General features: G+C 30.5%; 1 protein-coding gene and 1 long non-coding RNA gene across 2 annotated transcripts; one reads left to right on the forward strand and one right to left on the reverse strand.

Moving 5' to 3' along the window:
- Positions 1–2,602: 2,602 nt before the first annotated feature.
- On the reverse strand, positions 2,603–12,190 carry LOC114193075. Its single transcript, XR_003606224.1, has 5 exons — positions 12,013–12,190; positions 11,831–11,901; positions 4,201–4,302; positions 4,022–4,092; positions 2,603–2,775 (listed from the first exon to the last, which is right to left on the reverse strand). It is a non-coding gene; the product is annotated as an uncharacterized LOC114193075 (long non-coding RNA).
- On the forward strand, positions 5,028–7,090 carry LOC114192986 (heat stress transcription factor A-3-like). Its single transcript, XM_028082705.1, has 2 exons — positions 5,028–5,512; positions 6,025–7,090. The coding sequence occupies exons 1-2, from the start codon at positions 5,129–5,131 to the stop codon at positions 7,051–7,053; spliced, it is 1,413 nt and encodes a 470-aa protein (XP_027938506.1). The 5' UTR covers positions 5,028–5,128; the 3' UTR covers positions 7,054–7,090.
- Positions 12,191–12,587: the final 397 nt, after the last annotated feature.

Raw genomic sequence — 12,587 nt, forward strand, 5'->3', positions numbered from 1 at the left:
AACAATATGACACTTTCTACCCAATCTTACAATAACTCATATGCTGTGCATGTTGCAATGGACCTCTCTTGCCGATAACATTTGGCCATAGTCTGACACTAGAACTTACCTTGGCCAAAAGAGACCTAACTCTCACTCTGCTTGGATGTTCTTTGATATAATTCTTCTAGACTTGTATGACTACATTTTGAGAAAAACTTCAAATGCACAATACTACTTTGCCAAAAGGTGATACCTCTAATAATCAATTTTTGTTAATTGACTTAATTTTAATTCAATTTTTTGTTAAAATAATCAATTTCGACATTCTTCAAATTAATATCAAATTTAATTCTTATATAAATATTTTATATTGATAATGAAATTAAACTTGATTTTTTATATAAATATTATACTGATATTTTGAGATTATTTTTAAACTAACTTTATTTAAAAGCATTTTTAACAAAAATAAATTTATTTAAATTTATATTTTATATGGAATTTTATTTAAATTTTGTTTTAAAATTGTAAATTTAAGTTTATTTCAAATATATTTATTTTAACTGTATTTGAAATTTATTATAGTTCAAATAATTTAATATATAATTATTTGAAATATAAATTCAAATCAAAAAATAATATTAAAGTATGATGTAATAAATTTATTTAAAATATAAAAATGTATAATTTTAAAACAAAATTTAAATAAAGTTAAATCCAAAAAATAAATTTAAATAAATTTAATCTTATTTAATAAAAATATCAATTTTAATAAAAATATCATTCTAACATTTATATAAAAATTAAATTAATTATAAATTTAGAGAGAGATTAAATTGATTCACATTTAGTAAAAATTGTGACTAAATTGAAACTAGAATAACAAATATAGAGAACTAAATTGAGATTAAGTCAATAATATAGTACTACCATTGATAAATTAAGATTAAGTCAATAATAGTACTACCATTGATACTGTTATGTGACATGGTAGTTTTTTTTTAACTAAAAAAAATATATCACGAACCGACTTATGAAACATATTTAACGCAATTAGCATAATAGTACCGGAAAGGATATAATTGTTACCTATTTTAAAAAGTAAGGATCCAATTGAGGTCGGTCAAAATCTTTGGTCTAACGGAGGGTTTAAAACATAAATAAATATTTTCATTTGAGAGGATTTGTTAATGTTTTCTTTACTTGATGGGGTGGTTGAATATAGAACAATAGAGAAATAGAGAGTTATTAGATAAAAAGATATAACTAAACTAAATTTCATGTTACAAGTTATATTTATAGGATCCAGTTATACTTATTCACATGAGTAGTCAATCATAAAACCATCACTCCATTAGTACTAGTAGGGTGGATGGAGCACGCGTTTGGGTTATTAAGAGGAATTGAATGAGTTTAAAAGCACTTGATTTTCTTTACTCTATTTGGTCGATTCCCTTGACTATAGCAGGAGTAATTTACTTTCTTTACCCAATGATATGTTGAAGTGTTGTAATACAGTTTAATTTAATTGGGACATGGAAATCTTAAATAAATTATTTATTCTTGGGAGTTGGAAAAGGGTGTGGCTAAAGGGGGCTGGTGTTAAACTCTCTCTGTCCTTTAATGCCTTCATGGTTGTTGCTTGTATAAGTTACGTTATTGTTTTATGATCAAACTAATATTCGTTCGTGTTTCAGTTGCAGAGGCACAGTTGTACATTTCTGTTCAAATTCGGATTGAGAATACCCAATTTCCACACAAAGCCATACTCCGTCTTTAAAGCAGCAAAGATTATTTGGTTATGTAATCCTGTAATTTTATGAAGAAAATATATAATATCTTCATCCATAAAATTTTGTTTTGTAAAATTATTCTCATTGTAACTATAATCGGCTATAATCAGTTAATGATCAGCGACTTTAACATTTGGGAGCTTGTTTTTCATCCCTCAGTTTCTTTGTCCTTTTAGGACTAAATTAACCACATAAAAAAGTAAGTTTTCTACTGGTTTGCATTCAATGTCTATGTTTAGACAAAATTATTAGGAAGAACTTCTAGAAAAGAAAAAAAAAAGAAGAAAAAATTTATTTCAAAGTTAATATTAGTTGATATAAATATTGATTTGTGATTTTTTCATAGTTTATTATTACTTTTAGTATAACTAATCTATTTTTAATTCATGAAGGTATATTTTTTAAAAGTTTGTACCAAATAAAATCATCCATTCACTATTAAATCAACTTTATGGACGTCACTGAAGTTCCTTTGTATTGAGAAAAAGTTCTTTAAAGAGCTTCTGTTATGTCATAAATATTTTGAATACAAGCAAACCGCAAAACAAAGGCTAAATTACTGGCTTATTTATTTAATTTATTCAATTTGATGGATTTATTATTACAAGTTTACTTTAATAACTCTTCATTTCTAAAATCTAGTATTTCTGAAAAATAATCAATGACATAAAAATGTGCAAAATTATTTAATAAAAAGAATGTATTTTTATCCTTTGTAGCTAATCTAATGTATAAACTTAAACTGTGACATCCCATTTAAATAGATTAATCTACTAAATAAAACATCACATATTTATAACAGTAGAGTGCAAAAATGGAAACCATGCCATAACCAAAACATAATCCAAAAGTTCAACAGTTACACCAAATCAAGACTCCTAGAACTAGGAATGACAAAAGACTACTGCCATTTAAACATTGCTCCCAAGAGCCAAAGGGGACAGGGCCCTCTACTCCGCACCACTGTTACCGTCAGGTCTACCTTCCACATGCTTCTCATCTGCTCCCACCAACAGGGTGATCATTGCAAAAGAGAAACAGACAAGCATAACACAAAGATAAAAGGGTAAGCTAGTGTGAAAATATTGGTTAACAAATTATAGAGCATGTACAAGGCAAGACAAGTCATTAACATTTAACAAAAAGACACTCAGATCATGCGAGAACAATCAAATGCAGTTACTACGACTCGATATCCAGATCATACACTTGATATAGGATTCTAAAGGAAGTATGCGCCTGTGCTGGTTTCTAAACTCTGCAGAGTTTAGACGCAGGGGGTTATCACCCAACCACACACAAGGTTAATCCTTTATTGTCTCGGGCCCAAACTGTCCCAAGATAAGGACTTCCTACCACTTTCACCACATAACTCATTCTGCTTTACGTGAACGTGAATGCTTATTAGAGTTCAGGATACCCTCCTTTATCTAGACATCTCCTATATCAAGATATACACTACGCATGCATATATATATATATATATATATATATATATATATATATATATATATACACACACACACACACACATATCACTAGAGGTTTCCCATGAAACTCCCTCACCAACACTATTCACATGCCTATCCATCACCCAATTCTCATGAAATTCCACCCACCAATATATCATGTTTCTCATTTCATACTTATCACATGCATACCAACGTTCAATCCAATGAAATCATAGCTTATTACATAACAGCACTTTCATTCCAGTTCCATTCAGGCATACATACCAAGCATGGCCACATACTATGAGAAAAGAAATTAATTAACACATACGGAGTCACATCAGCCAACACAACAGCCCTTGCCACGAATTCTCGCCCAAATTGAAGGTCCTCGCCCAGGCGTAATGGTTTCTTTCGCTCAGGCGACCCCTTCTCGCCTAGGCAAGAGCGCGACAGTGGCCACTGCAAGGTTCTAGCGGGTTCTCGCTCAGGCGACAGCGTCTCGCCTAAGCGAGACTATGCATCGCTCAAAAATAAAAACCAGTCGCTTAGGCGACAACACGAGCTGGAATCCAGGGTGAGTCCCTGCTATTCTCGCTTAGGCGAGGTCACTCGCTTGGGCGAGATTAGCAGGTTATGCACCTGTTGACACATGCACAACCATTTCAACCAAGCATACACACGGGTTTAAAATAGATTAATACCACCACAGATATCAGTCAAGCACCAAACTCACAAAACAAACCATAATTGAGCAAAATAACCTAAGAGCACAAAGTTTTTAGCTTCCCTTACCTTTTTGGGGTACTAACACAGAGAATGGTAACCCAAGCAAGACCAAATGAGTTCTGGAGCAACCTACAGAACTGAAAACGAACACTCACGAAGTTGAGAATGGGTATTAGGGGAAACCTACGACAAAACCAGAGTTTTTAACTGGAAAAGAGAAAGGATGAAGTTAAAGCTCAACTTACCTGAGAGCATTAAACAAAGAAGCTAGCTGGAAACCAAAAGGACTTATGTCCTAGCAGAGCTCTAACTGGAGTTCAGAGGTGTGTAAAGGAGGGAGACAGTCTCTGAAAAATGGGACAAGAGAGAGAGTGAGCTGCAAGAGTACAGGGGCTCCCTACAAGGTTGGTCTTGGGCCTGCGAAAGACCAGGACCAAACACAAAGAGCAGAAAAGAAATGGAACTTACATAAACCACTTAACGAAAATCGTAAACAGTAAATATCAAAATAAAAATAAAAAATTTATAAAGGACCAAATAGAAAAGAAAATAGAGTATCTTGTAAAATCTAATTTTTCGAAAAACTAAAGAAAGTTGAAATTAAATTGAATTTGATTTTTAAAAAATGTCGGAATGAAATTAAAGAAAAAAGAAAAAAAAAATTGCGATAATAAGTGAAATAAAGTTGAAAACATCAACAAAAGATTTTTTAATTATTAAATTTTAATAATTTTAAATAATAATTTTTAAGTGATTTTATATATTTGATTTTTTGATTTTTAATATTTTAAAATTATTTAAAAAATAATACTAACAAAAAATTATTAAAATTTAGTAATCAAAATTTCCATTTTATTAACGGAACCCCGACGGAAACAACAGAAACGTGGTGGCTGAAAAGCGAAAATGAAGTGAAGTTTAGTACTGTGTTTAGAGCAGTATTCGGTGATTGGCTACTGCAGTTAACTTGGGTTGAAACTATGAGACCGCACTCTCTGAGTGACCATAATCTAACTTTCTGTCGCTTTTCAGTTAATAAATGATTGGGTGGCTGCGGCAAAAATATCTAGTCCTGTCTTACTCTTACTATTCCCACCGCCTTCCCACCCCTATAAACCACTCACCTTTCATACACTTTTTTATTTTCTCTTCAACAATTTTCCCACCACAACTATGAATCCAAGACAACATAGTCATCCTCAACTCGTACCAGAGGGACCAATTGGCTTCTCCACCACTCTCTTGCGTTCTCATGAAGCATTCCCCTCATGCTCTTTTCTTCCTCACACTTCACCTTCTCTTTCTGCTTCCTCAGCGTCTGAGAAGGTAATTACTTTGCCGCACCCACTTCAATGTTTGCAAGGGAATCCGGTTCCAGCATTTCTATCCAAGACTTTCGACCTCGTTGACGATCCATCGTTGGATCCGATCATATCATGGGCCTCAGCTGGTGTTAGTTTCGTCGTCTGGGATCCTACCCTGTTTGCAATACATGTCTTGCCCAGGAATTTCAAGCATAACAATTTCTCCACTTTTGTTCGCCAGTTAAATACCTATGTATGTGGGTACCCTATATGTATTTTATGTTTCTATTGTAACTGGTTTGATGAAGATCAACCATGTCATGTGTATTATGTATCTAACTTTGGAATGATCAGATGTGTTTCTGCAGGTAGAGTGAGTAATTTGTTATTTATGGCTTCTTTGTGTTTTCTTATTTGCCGCTTAATAAAACTGAACCTAACCTCCATGTTATGGACTTTTCTATGTTAATTCCTATTACTACTGATGGAGCTGTGTGATAATAATAATAATAGCAGAAGGATTTCATTTCATCCTCAGCAGATAGTGTTCCACGCTTCCTTTTCTGTGCTGCCAGCCACAACTTGCTTTGTCAGCGTGATCATTACCTTGTGTTTGTGTAAAGCTTGTTTTGAATTTTCACAGATTGCAAATTCCAACACAGCTTCATTTGCTCCTAATGTCTTAAACTCCGGGGTGCCTAAACCAAAATTTATTTTCCTTGGTTTGCTCCATTCGTTCTCAAGTCACTTGGCATTTGTATCCAGGGATTCCGCAAGATTGACTCTGATAAGTGGGAGTTTTTTAACGAAGCTTTTCAGCGAGGGAAGAGAAATCTTCTGAAGAACATCCAAAGGCGCAGACATCCTCATCGTGAAGCAGGTAAAGCTGGGCTTGAATTTGAAATAGAAAGACTAGGGAGGGAGAGGAGTGTGTTAATGCAAGAGGTGGTTGAGTTGCGGCAACAGCAGAGAACAACACTTCACCGTGCTAGACAAGTGAATCAGAGGCTCCAATCTGCAGAGTTAATACACAAACAAATGTTTTCTTTCCTGGCAAGGTTACTTGAAAACCCTGCTTTCTTAACATGCCTTCAGCATGAGAAGGAACAAAGAGATGAAGAAGTAGAATCTCCTAAAGTGAGAAGGAGCTTTGTCAAGCAGCACCAAGCACAAACAGGAATATCAGATTTTTTGAAGGAAGGACAGATTGTAAGTTACCAACCTGATTGGAGAGATGCAACCATCTCTTCCAAAATACCAGAAATGTGTTCAAATTACCTTTCACAGGCTTTGGCAGAAGAATGGAGTGAAGGTGCTGAGAATCTGGTGTCATATTCTGACACCATTGGGTTAAAGTCGTCAAGCTTTGGACTTGAAGATACCCTTTTGAAAGGGAAAAATGTCATGAACTCAAATCAAGATCTTCTTGCAGAGAAGATTGATTCTTTCCCAGAGGGTTTGACTAATGAGGCTGGATTTGCAGAGTTTTCACCTCTAGTTGGAACAGAAAGCATAATCAAGCCAGAAAATAAAGCTTTCATTTCAGTGGCTCTAGGGATGGACCTTGGGGAAATGGTATCAAGCATGAAGGACAAGAATTTAGATTCACAAGTGGTATGTCAGACATGTGGAACATTTGTTCACTGTGGGCAACACAGAGTTTCCGAACTGAAGATCCAGCACTGGATGAAGGAGAAAGTCTTGCTGGTCAGTGATCTTTCAAAAAACATGATAGAAATAAAAATGTGGATCCATTGCACTTCATTTGTTTCTGCACATATTGTGCTGTGTTAATTCCCAGAAGTCTAATTATTGTATAATTTGATTTGTATGTGGTGTTCATTCCCCAATTAACCGTCACCAATTCTCACAAAGTAATTAGAGAGGATATGTTAGCATAAATACAAACACTTTAGTGTGTATTCATAATTCTAATTTGATATAATTATTTTTAAATTTTTAAGAGTTAATAGTTAATTTTATATATTTTCTTATAAAATTGTCGATTTTTCTTTTTATTTATCATTTTTTATTTTTTATTTATTTTTTTTATTTTTAATCGATATAAATTTATTTTATATATTAACTTATTAAATCGATATAAATTTATTTTATATATTAACTTAACAATATCATAATATCATCATTTATTAATATAATGACATATATATTTAAAAATTATGTATATATATGTGCGATAGACTAACGATAATAAAGATAACGATAATTAATGACAAATTCGCGATGAACATCATGTATCTGAATAATAACATGTTTTATTTATTGTAGTTTTATTAATTTTGTGTAAACTTGATAAGCTAATTAGATGAATTATCACATATTTATTGTAAAGAAAAATTATATCTTAATTAAAAAAGTATTTTATCTTTTTCATTTTACGTTATGAATTTAAAATTCTGATTAGTTATTTATTGTTATTTGTATATTAATATTAATGTTTTTAATAATTACTAAATCATTATAAAATTACATGAGTATAACAATAATGAACAAAAATCCATTCTAGGACCATTTAATGACATGATTTATGAAAAGATAAAGAGATATAAGGATGAAATTTACCGGTAAAAGTAACGTCGTCAGGGAATAAATAATGCAAATATTGCATATGATGCATTCAAATTAGAATTCTGATCTATTAGTGTATTGATCTGTTAGTGTATTTAATCATGTTTTTCTTCTGACATAATTTGACCACTTTAATGTGAATTATAATTTTCAAGGAGAGACTTGATATTCAAATGGGTTTATCTTGCATTGTGTGAGAAAGAAAAAAGAGTAAAGCAACTGTTCATCTTGTCTTTACTTCAATGAATAAGGGTAAGGAATTAAAAAGGAACAAAGATAAGGGAACTGCAATTGCATATGAAAGCAAACAACAAAAGAAATCACATAAATATGTCAGAGGCATCTGAAGGGAGATATGACTTAAGGAATTTGTCTTTGAGGATGGATATGCATGTATTTTCACATGTCCAAGATCGTTTTCTTAACATTATTCCGTTGAGATATTATTCATTTTAAAATAAAAAATAAATATTTTGTTACGGTTTTATCTTTATAAAACATCTTAGAATATGAAAAAAGAAGAAATATTTAAATTGTCTATTAAATCTTGACTTTTAAACGATGTGAAACTCTTAGGCATGATAAAAACATAAGTCCCCAGTCGCAAAGTCTAAAGGAAATGACAGGTCATCCCAATGAAGGGCTTAAGAGACCAATGATAAGGTGGCTTAGTGGTTAGAAGAAAGAAAGGAAGGGAGGGGAAGGTCGTCGATCCCTCCTACTAACAAATTTGAGAAATAAGATTGGTTTAGTGGGATTTAGAAGAAAGGGTGGGAGAGATTTTGAGTTCAACTCTCTAGCTAACAAAAACTAACAACTAACAATTATCGATAAAAGAGAAAAGGGACCGATGTTAAGTTATTGGCCCCAGGGTGAATGCCAATATGTTTTGATTCCAAGATTAATGATAGAATCGCTATCGATCACCATAGATCTAGAGCGTGAAACTTCGTCATCATTTTGTCCTTAGAAGACGTCAAGATGGAAGGAGGAAGAGGGTATTTGACAGATCATCCCCAATGGAATCCTTAAGGACGGATGGTTCCGTTGTCGACTTTATGGTAAGTGTCAATGTTTTGATCATAAGTATGATGATAAGATTATTGTCAATCACTATATATTCGAAGTATTATCCACTTTGAAGTGTACTCTATCACAATTTATCTTTAAATGACATAAAATATGAAAAGAGGAAATAATATTGAAATTATTTGTTAACTAATGCAAATTACATATTTAATGTATTTAATGTGTGATAATTAAAAAGTAATTCATCTTTATAATCGAGAACTAAAATTAACAAATGACAATATATTACTTGTCTATTCTTATATTAACACTAAATTATTCTTCTATTCTAACATCTCATTGATTATTAAGAAAATCTAGAGTAGTTTGCCTAAAAAAGCCAAACTGTTTAATATTTTAGTTGTATAAATTTCATTTATTACATTATTATTTAGCAATACAATAGCGATAATAAAATTTAAAATAATAATCTTTCACGTTTCAACAAAGAAAATAACCTAAAAGTACAAAATGAATATTTTCTAAAAATTATTTATATATTTATCATACAAATTTTAAATTAAATATTTATTAATTTTATGTTTGTTTTAAAATATCATGACATTTATAAAAAAAGTACTTTTGAAAAAAACAATTAATTATATCAAACTTTTTAATTGTTTTTTTAAATAATTCGTTTTTTATTCATAAAATATTTTTAATTTGTTTAAAATTTACAATTTTATAAATAAATGGCGATAAATATAATTTTCTTATTTTTTAAATAAATTAAAGATTATACACATTAATTTTATACTCAAATGTTAACAAAATTACTATATTCATACAATTAAAGTTTTTTATTAAATTAATTTAATGTTTTTAAATTCACAAAATAAGTGCATTTTATAAATGATCCTCTCTCTATATATTAAGAATGTTTATTAAATTGATTTAATATTTTTATTTTATAAAATAAGTGCATTTTATAAATGATCCTATCTCTCTACGTATTTATTATGGTTCCTAAATTTTAAAATATTGATACATTTAAATTAATAACGCTATAATTTAATTATATAAATTTATAAATAAGGATACTTTTAAATTAATAACATTAAATGAGATTCAAGTTGTTATAATTTAATTATATTTAATTTAGGAGGGTATAAATATATTTTAAAATTATTTTTGGATACTTTTAAATTAATAACATTAAATTAGATTCAAGTAGTTATAATTTAATTATATTTAACTAAGGAGGGTATGCACCTGTGTTGGTTTCTAAAGGATATCCGGATCATACTCTTGATATAGAATTCTAAAGGAAGTATGCACCTGTGTTGGTTTCTAAACTCTGCAGAGTTTAGACGCAAGGGATTATCACCCAACCACACACAGGGTTAATTCTCTAATGTCTTAGGCCCAATATGTCCCAAGACTAGGACCTCCTGCCACTCTCACCACATAAATCATTCTGCTCTATGTGATCGTGAACGATTATTAGAGTTTAGGATACCTTCCTTTATCTAGACATCTCCTATATCAAGGTATACACTAACTACCATTACCAAGAGTTTCCCTTGAAACTCTTTTACCAACAAATTTCCACATGCCATCTCAAGAATTCAATTTTCATGCCATTTCACCACCAACCACAAAACAAGTCATGCTTTCCATACCAACATTCTCATTATCAATCTCATTAAAGCATACAAACAGGCATGATCATCTATATTGAGTAAGGGAAAATTAAAGAAAACCATCATGAAACAAACAACAGTCAACACAGCCTCTCCTACCTGAGTTTCATAGGAATGACTTAAAAAAAACATGTATTATCATTGAAAATCTGACATTTGTTTTAAACTTACAAATATATAAATAGTTTTAATAATATTTGAGAGTAGCATATAAAATTAAAACCATTGTTAAACTTGCATGTGAAAGACTTTGAACAAATTATGTTAAATTGGTAATTGGTAATTAATGCATTTAAAAACAAACATTTTTCTTTTATAATAATGAGAATAAAAATTATTGTCATTTATTCTTATACAAGGATCAAAGATATTGGTATTCTAAAATGTAACAAAATGATTAAAATTTTATCAGAAAACTAAAAGAATATTTATTATATATATATATATATATATATATATATATATATATATATATATATTGACCTTTACTAGGAGAGGAAAGACATTACTAATTATGAGATGAAGAAAAAAGTAACAGGTCTGAAAATCAATACATGTATGGATTCATGATAACACTTGCAACAAAATAATGTCTTTTACAACAGTGTATTATGTTCTCATCAAACTAGTTTACTCTCGTGAAAATAGTTACATATATAATAATTTAATTTTTTTTTAACCAAAATATAATTTACCCAGAAGGGAATACTCCTCACATTTATACTTTTATCTAGATTTTTAATTTTTACAAAACATAAAATGTACTCGATGCAATATGAAAATTGTCAAGGGACATGCCATTTTTAATGTAAGCATCAACACCTTAAATTATTTTCTACAAATCCTGCACAGGGGAAATTTTCAATAAAGAATAATTTAAACAAGATATCAATCCACAAATGTTTTAAAAAAAAGAATTTTACTTAGTTCATACTTCAACATAAACCCAAGTCTTCAGAGATTGAGACCAAAGGCAAACTATTTTCATGAATAAAATCTCAACAAATAAATAAAAGTATCTAATGTTAATGATTCAATGCGGGCAACAATCAACATCTAAAATTTCAACCAAGGAAACTATGTACAGAAAACAACATACCCTTAAAAGGATAAATATTAAATACAGTCAGATACTATACCAATAAAAGTACAGAAATGATGCACCTTGTCCAGCAACAGTTAAATTACAAGGTGCTTTCTGTCACATAAATCTGATGCCTATATAGAAAGCATAATAACTTTAAAAAAACACAAACTCTAACTTCCCTTACCTCGAATGGAGCTAAACGTTCTTAAAGAACTCTTGGTGGAAGAGAACCAGAACCAATAACAGCTTAATGAGCTGAAAACAAACGCACGAGCACGAAAAAGAACTTAGATTTGATAGAGATTAAGGTAGGACCAGAACTTAGGAGCTGAAAACAAAAGGAAGCAAGGGAAGGAATCAACTTACGTGGTAGAAAGATGTTTCAACTATGGAAATCAAGGAACTTGTTCAAGCCCTAGCAGAGCTTTCTGCTTCAGCACCAGAGACACAAAGAGGACTATTTTCTGTAAAAGTGACAGAATGAAGGGTAAGTGACTGTGAGGGGGGTCTTGGGGGTCCAAAGTGGGCTGAACTTGGACCCTTAAATGGCTAAGCCCAACCCCTCTTTAGGACAGAGTTTAAAATAGAGAAAGGGGTCTCACATTATTGATTTTACAAAATAAGTATAATAGTATATGACACGTGCGTGTACATGCATTTTTTTATTTATTTCAAATATATTTAGAATAATAATATAATTGTTATTATATTTATTTAACCATTAAAAATAGTAATAATATTATTAATAGAAATTATAAATTATAAAAGATTAAAAATCTATTTAGCAAAAGTATTTAGTATAATAACGTTTTTTATTATTAAAAAAAGCACTTATACTAATAACATCACTATGAATGGTAGTAGTAATAATAATAATAAAAATAATAATGATACTAATAATAACAAACAAATGATAATAATAATAATGTTTATGCTATAAA

The sequence above is a fragment of the Vigna unguiculata genome, chromosome 1 (genome assembly GCF_004118075.2).
Source record: "Vigna unguiculata cultivar IT97K-499-35 chromosome 1, ASM411807v1, whole genome shotgun sequence".
Lineage (NCBI taxonomy): Eukaryota > Viridiplantae > Streptophyta > Magnoliopsida > Fabales > Fabaceae > Vigna > Vigna unguiculata.

Excerpts from the sequence above, each read along its gene's own strand:
- LOC114192986 (XM_028082705.1), top strand. The coding sequence starts at position 5,129 with ATGAATCCAAGACAACATAGTCATCCTCAACTCGTACCAGAGGGACCA. Across the intron at positions 5,513-6,024 it reads TTCGCCAGTTAAATACCTAT|GGATTCCGCAAGATTGACTC; the intron begins GTATGTGGGTAC and ends ATTTGTATCCAG.